Here is a 12,762-nt window from a genome sequence, read left to right as displayed (position 1 = left end):
CTTGCAAGGTCTGAGAAGTTAGGGTTTGTCTTGCTGACCTAAACCAGCATAGGAGGGCATAGGCATACTCGTCTAGCCTAGGGTTAACCCCCTATCAAATCTTGTAGCTACCGGGTTAGTAATTGTTGAGTTACAATCCCATTTTGGTCTCTTCTCGACGATGCCACTGGTACAACTGAAGATGGTCGACCCATGGGAGTACAAGAGGTCCAGGCATGGCAGTTTGCAGGCAAATGATGGGGGCATTTAACAGGTATTTGATACAGCTAGGAGACAAGAGCACAAGGATGGAGCACTTGCTAGCAAAAGCTGCGAGGGTTTTTTGCTATTATAGGTGACAGGAGTAAGTGTAGATATCACAAGCTTGGAAATGGGACAAGAGGTGCTTGATAGAGGTGCTATGAAGTTTGTGATATAGGATTTTGGGCGGGATGTCTGACCGACCCTCTACTGCGAGGATGTGTATGCCAAATGCGACATGGTACAGTTCATTTGTGGTTCTCAAGACTTGGAAGGCAAAAGGTGCTATGATGTGTATGTCGGATCGGACATCAAGATCAGCAGGTGCAGGGCTTTTCATGTGCTTGAGGATATGTGTTTTCTATTTGTCAATCGAGTCCTTGGGCAAGTGGATATCCCTTTGATGTTGTCGACGTTCATGACGATTGGCGCTTCTATTGGCGGATATCTTGACACCTTGAAGCTTTTTTTATGCTCTTTTGTGGCTATCAAGCCTTGGTATAGGATGTGCTTTTGTGGTATGATATGAAAAGCCGACATCAATATAGCTGAGTGTCGGTTGCTCTCATGGTGGGATGCTTGCCTCAAGCAATCAAAAGTGTGTGCCAGAGGAGAAGTCGAAGGGAGTTTCTTCAACCGATCGACAAGGGTCAGTAAAGGACGGCGTGGGAAAGCAGCCCAAGTTTAAGGGCTTGATAAAAAAGAATGTAGCAATGTGGTAGGCTGCAGCCCGTCAGGAAAAAAAGCATCACCACTTGGAGGTTTGCATGGAGGGCACAGCCAGCGTTGCAGTTGAAGGGCATGCCAAGAAGGAAAACGAGGCCAGCTGGGGTCGGCAAACGGCAGGAGACAGGCCGAGAGGGGGGCGCTGCTACAGAGGGGCGCCATCAGAGGTGATGGGGCCGGGAGCAAAGCGAGAGGCCGCCAGGGGGCTGGCCATGCAAGGGACTGGCCATGCAAGGGAGTGACAAGGGCGGGCCTGAGAGGATTGAGAAGGGCCTATGAAGCCGGGCCTGAGGGGTGGGCCAGTTGTGAATAAAGGTGAAACAATCTGCAGGAAGAAGAGGGATCGATCCAGAGGAGCTGGCGATGGTCGGTCATGGGGAAGGTTGCGCCAGATGGAGGTCTGCATGGGGAGAAGGGCCACGGGGTGGCATGCCAAACAAGAGGGGCAACTCAAGGGCACAACAGGGGCGCGAGTGGGGCATGAAAAAAGGAAGGTCATCAGTTGCATGAGGGGCGGTCAACTGGCTGTGAGAGTGCCAAGCTCGGGGAAAGAGGGGCTTAAAGAATCTGAGGGGGAGCTCATTATCCAGAGTAGCTAGAAACGGACTGCAAGGCCGGCTTCAGAGGGTGGCAACTACACAAGTTGGAGAAGGAGGAGGCTATGCAGAGCCGTACTCGAGCTGGAGCTAGCAAACAACGGGAGCACTGCACGAGAGAGGGCTAGAGGAAGGCAAGGCTTGTAGACCTCTCTGGAGGGAATCTAGGGCGACCTTCTCTTGTAGAAGAAGCCCTGATATGGGTGCAATATGAAGGAGGGCTGAAGCGCGCAGAGGAGCAGCAGGAGGGTGCTGGGTGCAGTTCAGAGAAGAGCCTTTTGGACGTGATACCAAGGAGAGCCGAGAGTTGCGAGGTGGAGGATGGGCTGCCCATGGTCATCTGCAAACCAAGAGAATTGATAAGATAGGGGTGTTTTTGGATGCAGTGGAAGGAGGAGTTGACTCTATAAGGGAAGCCGTTTGCTGCAAAATTATGGTCGACGCCATCATTGTACCCGAATTCTTGTTTTTTTGCTATGCGTAAGTGACTTTATGGTCTCGTTGGGTTAATGTTTGTGTTGGATTTGCCATCATTCTTCTCGTCTTCGTCTAGTCTTTTGGCTTATGCCCATAGTAGTAGTGGCTCTGGGATTGCATGTGTGTGTGCAGAGAGAGAGAGAGGGAGAGAGTGATTATGGTTTCAGATTGGGTGTGGTTTTGTGGACGGTCGAGTCGTGCGAGGCCTCCCGGTGTGAGTGTGTTTACAGATATGGGTGCATTGGTGTGTGCGTCAGTAAATGCGATTGTGTGTAGCCGAAGTTGCTCGTAAACGAGGTTGTTCAATGCAAGTTGCAAAAAGTGTGCGTGTGTGTGTGTTTCTATGTGGTTTGGGGTGTTGGATATCTGTTGGGCTATAGAGAGGCATTCATATTGTGTACCGGGTGTTGTATCCTTTTCCCCGATCCCACCGCATTGCCGCTTTTGTGAGTTTTTCTCGTTGAAGTTAGCATAGAACAAGAAGAGAACATGGTGATGAGCCTACCTCTCATGTTTGGTGCCGGCTTGAGTCCCATGTGTATCGTACACAGCCGTAGAACTTCCACGTGTTCTAGGTCTCTCAAGCTCTTCTCTCACTGTGAATAGTAGAAATGAGGTAATAAGTGGGTCCAAAAGATAGAGGTAATAAGTGGGTCCAAAATATCTTATATCGGGGGTCCCTCTGAGCCACTTGCCACAAAATTTGGCTCCTAATCACGAAATGCACACAAATTTCTCCGTTTGGACTCCATTTGCCCCATTTCCAAAACAATTGTCATTTGGTTAAAAAACTGATCGCATCGGGCTTTCATAATTGCACCCGGATTTCACTATATGTTTCCCTTGACTTACTGATCACTCTTGTATTTTTGTTTTGTCATTACATCACCATCTCACCTGCTTTTTCTATTTTCTTTATTTTTCTCCAAAAATAAAAATAAAATAAAATGAGACTAACTAAATTAACCCAAAAATACTAATGGATCAAAATAAATAAAAAGTAACATGATAAGATTCTATGTACAGTCATTTGTAATATTGTTGGTCAGATTGCTCCGTTTTTTCACTTTTTTTGAAAGCTACTATTTTTACATATATACACGTATACCTAGAGGCTCATCTTTGTTGTTTGTACTCATATCTATGTAGAACCATGCTAGACAAGGACATATATACTTGGGTTTACTAAAATAAGACTCACAAACATAAAAAATAGTGTCCTTTTAGTACTTTTTAAGTCCGTTGGGTTCGCTTTGAGAATGCCCCTCCTAGTTGGAGTCCTCTCGAACGACGGTATATCACCCTAAGGTATGTGTTGTGAATGGGTATCAACATTGTGCTAATGCAGGCCATGCAATGTAGCCCTATGTGCATACTCGGTCAATGCATGGAAAACATTAATGTTGTGCGAGAGGAGGGTATAATCAGTATGCTTACTGGCATTCGATGTTGAGGTTTCCTGTTTTGGCATACCCTATTTTATAGCGGTGAGATAATAAGCATTCTAAATGTGCCGCTTGTTGTTTGATTGACAATGGATGCCCTTGTACTGCTGGTCCATTTTGTAGCTGGTGGTGGCACACTTGTTTGACTCTAGGACCTGCATAAGCCATTGGTGTTGGCCTTTGTTTAAGTGCCCAAATTTGAGTTGGATTTTTTGGAGTTTGCCATAATCTTTTGGGCACCCAAATCCGCTTAACATTGTGTTGTGATTGATACGGCTGTGATTGGAAGGGAGTTCCTTGTTGTGTCACTTTGGAATCCAATTTGTTTGTGATGACCTTGAGCAGCAAGAAATTGCTTTGACACCCATACCTTTGTAACATGCCGTGTGGTTTGTTCCTGGGGTTTATCATTCGTCTTTGTTGAGGTAGCTTTAAGCTTGGTCTGCAAAAATTATGAAATTGCTGCCTTCTTGACCTAGACTTGATTAGGTAAACCGTACTGTTGGTGACTACCTTTGTGGTTGTTGCTTGTGGGGTTTGCTTGACATAGCCCTTGACAGTGTCTCTTTGCTTGGCTCCACAGTAGTAATCTCCTTTGATTTTCTCTTTGGAATCCATTGCTGAATTGTCATAACAAAGGGTTGTTTTCCCTTAGCTTTTGAGTCCATTAATTACTGATGGTTTGTCCTCTTTTTTTGTAGCAAATGGAACTTCTTGAGTTGTTGTAGCATGTTGAATGTTTACTGTATCAGAGCTCCAATCAATCTGTACATTGTACTATCTTTGCCATGGCTGACCAAGTAGTAATGGATGTTGTGCTGGCTTATCTTCTACCACATAAACCTTATACCGATAGACGTATTGATTAATATGCACCATTATTAGTGTCCATCCCATTGCCTTCATTGAATGCTCCAAATAGCTTTGAAGGTCTTGTTATGTTGGATTTAGTTTGTCCTCAAGTGAAAGCTATTTATACAGGCTGCAGGAAATAAAATTTCATTGGGCTCCTAAATCTAGGATTTTTCTTGCCTCCACTTGATTACCTCCAAGCTTGACTTTGATTATTGGATCTATCGTATGCTCCTCTTCAAAATCAATCACTTTGATTATATTGATCCGTAACGGTTTTCCCTGTTGTTGTTGTAGAAGCTTTATTTGCCATGCGCTCCTTTCGTTCATCTTGAGCTTCTTTGACTATTCATGGTTTTTCTTAGCTTGAGATATCTTTTCCGCATGGATTTGTTGAAGCATGTCCTAGGTTAGTGGTAAATGATACTTTTTAAGCCTACAACCACTAATCCAATTAAGCATTTCTTCCCCATTCAATGTAGCAAGCTTGAAAGCCCCGCTTGGTGATATATCTTTGATCACAAAAGGTCCCATCCCTTGTTTTTAAAGTTTCTGAGCATGTTGTTTTCATGTATAAACCAAGACATAATCACCCATTTTAAATTATTTGGAGCGTACATTCTTATCAAAAAATTCCCTTTGCCTTCTGTTTTGAGCATAGATGGAAGCTACAACTTTTAGGCGGAGCTCATCTAGCTTTTCAAGTTCATCTAGTCTTGAAGACAATTCATGGCCAGTCCATTCGAGGTGCTTAGCTACCCTTAGGACAAAAATAGGGGAGGAAAAAGAGGCTATGCTCTATGACAAGGAAGTCACTGAATCACAAGAGAAGACTAAAGAGGTGCAAAGCTCCACATGGAAAATCCCCGAATGCCCCCTCCAAGAGAATCCGTTTGTTTTCCCTACATTGACACCGAAGCTTTTGACAGTAACAATTGCATTGGCTGTGAAAATCACAGGACTGAAGAAGGTCAAAAGGGTGAAGGTAGTGGCAAGATAATCCATATCACAAGAGGCTAATAGAGCCGTGAAAGGGATTGGATCCTCTATACCCCCACCATACTTAAAGGGGCGATTGGTGCTATCCCACTTGACAACCCCTTTGAAGTGTTGCAAGAAAAAAAATCCCCAGACCTAGAATAACATCCGGATTCTCTTGAGGCCACGTATACAGAGACCGGGTAGGGGTCAGATGTTGAAGAGTTTGTCCCCTTCTCCCAATGATAGAAGTCGTGGTTATTCAATCATGGAACATGAAAGGATTAAAGACCTGAACGAAGCACACCCTCTGGGAGGAAGTTAGAAAGAAGAAGGAAGTTAATTGCTGGGCCATCCAAGAAAATTATCTGGATGCTCGTAGAAAAAGAAAATAGACATTGGGAAAGAAGTTGGTACACTATGGAGAGAGAGTGGATGGATTCAGTGCTGTCCTCTCTATTGTGGACAAGGACCTAGAGCCCAAAGTGGTCCTTAATCACCCCTCAGGGAGAGTCCTAAGAGAGATAGTCATGTGGGTAGGTCACCATAGTAAACATATATGGCTCCTGCAATGACAATGTTAGAGCCAAACTATGGATGCACCTTAGGGATGCTCCTTTTGAAGGAGAGTGGATACTAATTAATAGGTAAATTTAATATGGTGGAGAAGAGCAAGGACAAAATAGGCTCAGCCAATTTGTTGGCAGGTTTTGAAAAAACTAAATGGTTGGGTCTCTATGAGAAATGGGCTATGATGGACATGTGGGAGGTTGGTCTCTAGAGCAACACTCCAAGATTCACCTACACAAGTCTACAATATGCCCGCGTGGATTCCTAGCTGGACAGGTGCTACCACTCTCACCAAGGTGACTGGATCCTGTCTCTACTTGAGATGAAAGTGCTGCCTACAAAGAGAATATCAGACCATATACCTTACACTTGAAAATTTGGAAAGCCAATGGAGTGGGGAAGTCCCTCAGAGGGAGTAAGTAGCTACTTGTAACTGGGGCAGACTTGTTCAAGGACCCTTTGTTTAGAAGGCTTATCAAGAAAGCATTGAGTAAACTCAATAAAGATATTAATCTCAAAAAACCTAAAGCTTGGGACCTCTTTGCTCGAAATATGTCATAAAATATAATATCTAACTTCACCAAATGATTTTCTCATATTAAACTTATCATTTAATATGGGAAGATAAAAGGGGAACAAGAGTTAGGATATAGATATGTGCTTCTAGACCTATCTCAATAGGGGACCAAAAGGAGAAATGATTGCATCTCAATAGGGGTCCAAAAGGAGACAGTCTACCAAAGAGCAATGTGCAATAAATGCTTCTAGATTTACCTCAGCAAGGGACCAAGAGAAGAGATGGTTATATCTAAAATAGATGTCCAAAAGTAGGTAGTCTATCAAAGAGCAACATGCATCTAATGGAGCTTAAAAGACCTTAGGGTTAGCTTCTTTAAAGACCTCCAAAGGTTAGTGTTCAAAAGTCCTTTGACCTTAGGCAATGACCTTAGGCAAGTGACCTTGAGGTGGGAATCCTACCCAAGCATGAGGTGCTTGTTGGCTTGTTAACTAAAGTACTTAAAGTGTTTGTGGAAACCTTGCCCAAGCTTGAGGTGATTCTCATGCTTAAATGACTAAGGTTCTTGCAGTGTTCAATACAAAGATAAACTCTCAAGAGGCATAAATGGTTTCCATGCTTAATTGACTAACTGCTTGAAGTGTTCAATTAAAATGACTTAAGAAGCAGAAAAGACACATGCCAAAATCCTCCACATGTGGCCCTCATGATGTGCTTGAATCCTATTGGATAGGCTTTAAAGGGATTCAATGAGAATTTAGATACATAAAAATAAATAATTAAGTTCTTTTATTCAAAGACAAAAAAGAGGACACATGTCCAAATGATATAAATAAATAATACATGAGGAAGAGAGAGAGAGAGAGAGAGAGAGAGAGAGAGAGAGAGAGAGAGAGTTGGAGGTAATTGTAGCATAGCCTAATCAACCCAAGATCAACAAAATTATCAATCCTAGGATCAACAACCCGGCTAGGGCATGGAAGCACGAGCATCGGATGTGTCAAATGAGAGGATTCAAGAGAATGCTCATCCAATGCAAATAGATATTAGCCATTAATCACTAACTGTAATGAAATCATCAACAATCACATTATCAACAATCAAGCATCACCTACACACGTTAAAAAGCACAATATGATAAGCACACACTAATTGCATTGGTGTTGGCCTCTCCAATCACCATATGCCAATCAAGGCACTTCATCAGAAGCTACACACACAAGGTGAATGGTGCTAGAGTTTCATAAAATCCATCCATACACAAGCAAACAATAGGACACATACACTAATTATAAGATTAATAACCAACTTAATCAACCTAATTAGAGATGTTAAATATCACAAATCAAATGCTCATAAAAGGATATGAGTGGTCAATAAGCAAGAAGTCATCAACACACTCAAATCTAGAATAATGAGAAATGTGAAACTACTTCATGATATAATGGAATAGAAGAATTGAAACTAATGAAGAAAGTAGAGATTAGATTAAGAATGGTTCTCTAATTACAATGGATGAGCACTAGCCTCTTAACACTAGAATGGTAACCTAACAGGACATAAAAGTGTCCTTTCAGGGTTTTGGGAAAAAATTCCAAAACCATAGTAGATCCACTCATTTTGAGAAATCCTTTCATGAGCTTATAGCTCGATAACTACTACATATGGAAAAAATGAGAAACTTGTAATTTTCCTCATCCCTTGGTCACTACAAGCCTCCAAAGTTGATGGACCAGTGCATTTTGCCCAAAACAGCAATTTCTTACGGTTGATTGCATATAAGTAAGACTGGGGATTTTTGTAGGACATGAGATAAAATGCCTGGTTAACTTCAATGGGTTGGTGACCAAAACATATGGTTGCTTTTACCTCACTAATTTTTTTTTGGTAAAAAAAAATAGGTACAAAAAAGTTGCATTTTTGCCATTCTGCCGACCTATCATCAAAGTTTCTATAGTCATGCTCAATACAGATACTATATACATGTTTTCTTAGTTTCCTTTGGACCTTTGGATTCAAAAGGATCCATGGAGCATGTCAAAAGGATAATGGATCTCTTACAATTGGAACCTTGGGGGCAATGATAAAGTGCTAAATACAGCAAACATGAAAAAACTAGGTTTAGCATTATGACCTCTAGAAACCCATAAAACTACTCAATATCTAGCCAAGTTTGTAGTCTATGATTAGAGATGGTTACTACCTACAAAATACACACAATTGGCCTAAGAAAATAGCAATATTGAGAAAGTTATACTTGCTACTCTAAAATGTATCGTATTCTTCAGCAATCAAAAAACTCAACCATCATCATATACTATGCTATATAGCATATTAGGTCCCCCAAAACTCAAGGAAGATTATCTTTATGTTATACATTACACTTACACAATCAAAATTGAATTTGGATATCAAGAAAGCCACCAAAAAAATCATAAAAGTGCTAATTTTGGCCAAAAAACAGGATTATGCAATTCTTATAAATTGGTCATAACTTTCAATTTTAACACTTAGCTCTCCCTAAAAGCATCAAAACATGTTGAGAACTATGAAGACCTAACCTCTAGCCATCTAGACCTCACAAACATGAAGTTTAGAGTAGTATAGTTGCCAAAAATTGAAAAAAGGCCAAAAACAGGACCCGTTTTTTCACACAGTTTAGGTTCAAAAATGTTGTGCAAGAGTAAGGTTAATGGTGAGATCGATACTAAAACAAAAATGCTAAGTTTTTTTCAGCTCATAAGGAAACTTTGTGGATATATAGCACCTAGAAATTCATTTTCATACTCTTCAAATAATTCAAGCAAAATGGTCACTTAACAGGACACAAAAGTGTCCAACGACATAAAAGTGTCCTGTTGTCCAACGACATAAAAGTGTCCTGTTACCATTCTAGTGTTAAGCATGGGCATTAAGCTCAAGGCTAGGCCATCCATAGAGTGAACACTCAAGGGAGAGAGAGATCTCTCAAAAGTGGATCCTCAAGAATAAAGCCTCCTTGTATAAAGGCTTCCTTATAAGTTATAAAGGCTTGCACCACAATTTCTTCTACTATGGGTTTAAGTTTGAGCCTTGTAGATAGCATATACAACTTTGAAACTCCCAATGAGCCCAAGACCTCATACAATGTAAGTTGAAAATATTGTGCACATCCATAGCATATCTCTCGCTTGATGCATAATCGGTGTAGCCCGTGTTAGCCGCTGCTAACATTCCCCCCTTCCTAATTTGACTCACGTCCTCGTGTGCAGGTGAATCAAAATACGGTGACATAGTAGAAAGCAAGTCCACGGAAGAATGTTGAGTTGTAAATCATAAAAACAAGTAATGAACATCAAAGGCGAACAAGGATAAATAAAACATGAAGTACAGTGAACAGTCATGCAAAGTGAAATTTTTGCTTCTAAATGATGGATGAATCATAGTCAAAACCTAAACAACATAAAGCAAAAAAACACCTAACTATCATGAAGATTAAACCACTTGAAATTACACTTTTATGCATGAAACACAAGCAATCAATCAAGACCCTAGGCTAATGCAATGCCATAAATCTACTAGCCTAAAAACTATGTGACCAATTTTAATAAATCATATAATCTATCATGTTTATTGGCTATAACAAAGCTCTTAATCTATTAGTACATTGTCACATCTTTTTGAAGCTCATGGAAGTTTGTTTTTGTCATTCATAGAAAAAAGTAAAGCACAATACAAGGCTACCACCCCAAGGAAAGTCTAGGTATGACTCTCGGCTCCTTGAACCATCAAGAAGTTTTGAACCATCAAGAAGGTGTTCCAAATGCCCACTAGCATACCAAGGTGATGGTTAACCCCTATCAGCCCAGGGCAATCGGTTTAGGGCGCGCCTTGACAAAGCGAGCCAAGGTGATTACCCTTGTCTACCAAGTGCCAATAAGGTGCTAGGCCTCACATAGACACAACATTAACTTCGAAATTTTGTTTTCATGTGTCTAGTAGCAATTTTGCTACTTTTTCTTGACACTTCTTTGCTTCATTGTTTCATTTTTTTAAATCACTTATTTATTTTTTTCAATATGAGATGCTAATGGCAAATGGACTAAGGGACTAAAAACCCTAGCGAATGAAGTATTAAGACTGTCACTAAGAGTCTAGAACTAATGAGAAATGAACCTACATTAACATAAGGTCAAGGCCAATTACCTATGATTAGCACACATAAAACCAAATTTTTAATGTGTTAATATTCACAAAGCAAAAGTGTTGAAACTTTAGTATGTCTAGGTTTTGAAAATGAAAGAACCATAGTTTAGAAGCAGATTCACTTAAGCCCAGCATAGAGAATGGAGAGATGAACAAAAGAGAAAAATCATGGAAGGATTACACCTATTCATGATCTTTTGAGCATCCTTGAGCAAGCATCCCCTTTGTAGATAAGTCTCTTGATCCTCTTATTCACAATCCACGCTTCTTGAAGCTAAGTGTAAACACAAGCTCCAAAAGCCTTTTATTGAAAGCCAGAAATACACAAAAAAACATTATTGAAAACCTAAAGCTAGGATCTTTGATACCCAAATATGCCAAAGGGAAAAAACTCAAGGAAAAAACGTGCCTTTGGTTATGCACATGATTCTCTTTGACAGCAAATTTACGCATACACATCAACAATGAGAGAGAGAAATGCTTCTACATAAGCAAATTGTACAATTTTAAAAATCTCTCATGCATAATTCAAAAGTTAATTAAGTGCTAGATCTATGAAATATGGAATTTAAAACAAGAGAAGATCTAGAAATAATGCAACTTTGATGAAATGAAGTGGCTCTTGAAAGCCAAATTTTACATTTTTAAAGCTCTCCAAAAAAAGTTGGCTAACCACTAGCTCACATGAAATTTTACAATTTTAGAGCAAGCTATGAGCTAGAGAAGACTACAACATTTGATGAAATGAAAGTGAATGGCTCTCAATAGCCAAATTTTGTACTTGAATGCTCTCACAAAAGTTGGGTAAACACTAGCTTAAATGAAAACATTTTCACTTTAGACCAAGCTATGAGCTAGCATGTATACAACTTATAATCCAAAGAATTGGAATGGCTCTAAATAGCCAAGTTTTGCAATATCTTGCAATGACGACCCCTTCTTGGATCAATGAAAGTTCTTGTTTCCCACAAACCTTCAAAACAACTCAAATGTTAGTGCATTAAAGCATTTTTCCTTCAAAGTAAAGACTAAAAATGTTTGATGAATCACAACCCAATATTTTTAATGCTATCTCATGGTCATCCAAACTAGCACGATGGTTAGTGCTATGCAAGAATTTTTCTTTGAAAAATTAAGCGCTACAAATGTATCAAGCAATGCATACTCTCGACCAAGTATCATTGCATCATTTGGTTGTTGTCAAATGTGAAGCTTACATGTATGTAAAAATGAACTTGTCTTTTAGTGTAGAAAGCTGTTGATCAAACCAAACACCACATCATGCTCAATTATAATTCAATGGTCTTTTGAGCAAGCTGAATGGTTAGTGTTATGTAGTGATTTTTGGATTCAAATCAGACAGTAACATGCAACAAGTTAATCAAGTCCAAGCACAAAATTTCGATCAAGACTTAATGCAATGTCAATGGTACTTTCAAAAAGAAAAGCTCTCATGCATGACAAAAAGAATTCTTGTTTTGTGCAATTAGTATTATTGAATAAAACTAAGCACTAGAAATTCCTGCTCAATCACAATCTTAAGCTTTTCAATGCATCCCCTGCAAAAATTTCAATCACGCAATGGATACACACACAATCATAGAAAACATTTGTGCTCTTTAACTAGAAAATATGGCATACATATCAATTGCTGAAGTGACTATTCATCTCTCTCTTGATTGCTCAAGCAAGGCCATTCACCGTACCCCTTCAAAATAGAGCTCAATTATTAGTGATAAAAGCATTTGGCTTTCAAAATATGTATTAAAGATGTCATGACCAACAAAGCCCACGTTGTTTATGCATTCCATGCAAACAATTATCACAATGGAAATTCTCATGCTCTTATGTAGCAGTTTTGACATCGGAGGCAAGAAAAGAGAGACAAAATGGAATTGGTAAAGAATTCACCCAAATGATTAGCTCCCGCCCTCATGCATCCTTTAGCATACATAACAAAATAGCCTCATCTTGAAAAGAGGGATTCGATCTATACTCACTCAAATGATTAGTACTTGTAAAATAGCAGTGAATTTTTTCATTCATTTATTTTAATCATGAGGCTAGATCAATGCCTTGGCAATGGTGTGGTGAAATGTGTGTACAGGTTGTGAGTGGGAACACTCCCCAATTTCAATCTTTAATTTGATTTATATATATATATATATATATATCT

At 39.8% G+C, this 12,762-nt stretch overlaps 1 protein-coding gene across 1 annotated transcript; it reads left to right on the top strand.

Moving 5' to 3' along the window:
• The first annotated feature begins 862 nt into the window (after nucleotides 1-862).
• LOC147449160 (uncharacterized) lies at nucleotides 863-2,072 on the top strand. Its single transcript, XM_086522553.1, has one exon. It carries the CDS (start codon nucleotides 1,242-1,244, stop codon nucleotides 1,563-1,565), a length of 324 nt encoding a protein of 107 aa, XP_086378679.1. The 5' UTR covers nucleotides 863-1,241; the 3' UTR covers nucleotides 1,566-2,072.
• The last annotated feature ends 10,690 nt before the right edge of the window (nucleotides 2,073-12,762 follow it).

The sequence above is a fragment of the Adiantum capillus-veneris genome, chromosome 10 (assembly GCF_014529385.1).
Source record: "Adiantum capillus-veneris isolate H3 chromosome 10, ASM1452938v2, whole genome shotgun sequence".
NCBI classification, from domain to species: domain Eukaryota; kingdom Viridiplantae; phylum Streptophyta; class Polypodiopsida; order Polypodiales; family Pteridaceae; genus Adiantum; species Adiantum capillus-veneris.
This window is presented reverse-complemented; position numbering and strand designations above follow the sequence as displayed.

Coding starts and splice junctions, on each gene's coding strand:
- LOC147449160 (XM_086522553.1), top strand. CDS start 1,242: ATGAAGCCGGGCCTGAGGGGTGGGCCAGTTGTGAATAAAGGTGAAACA.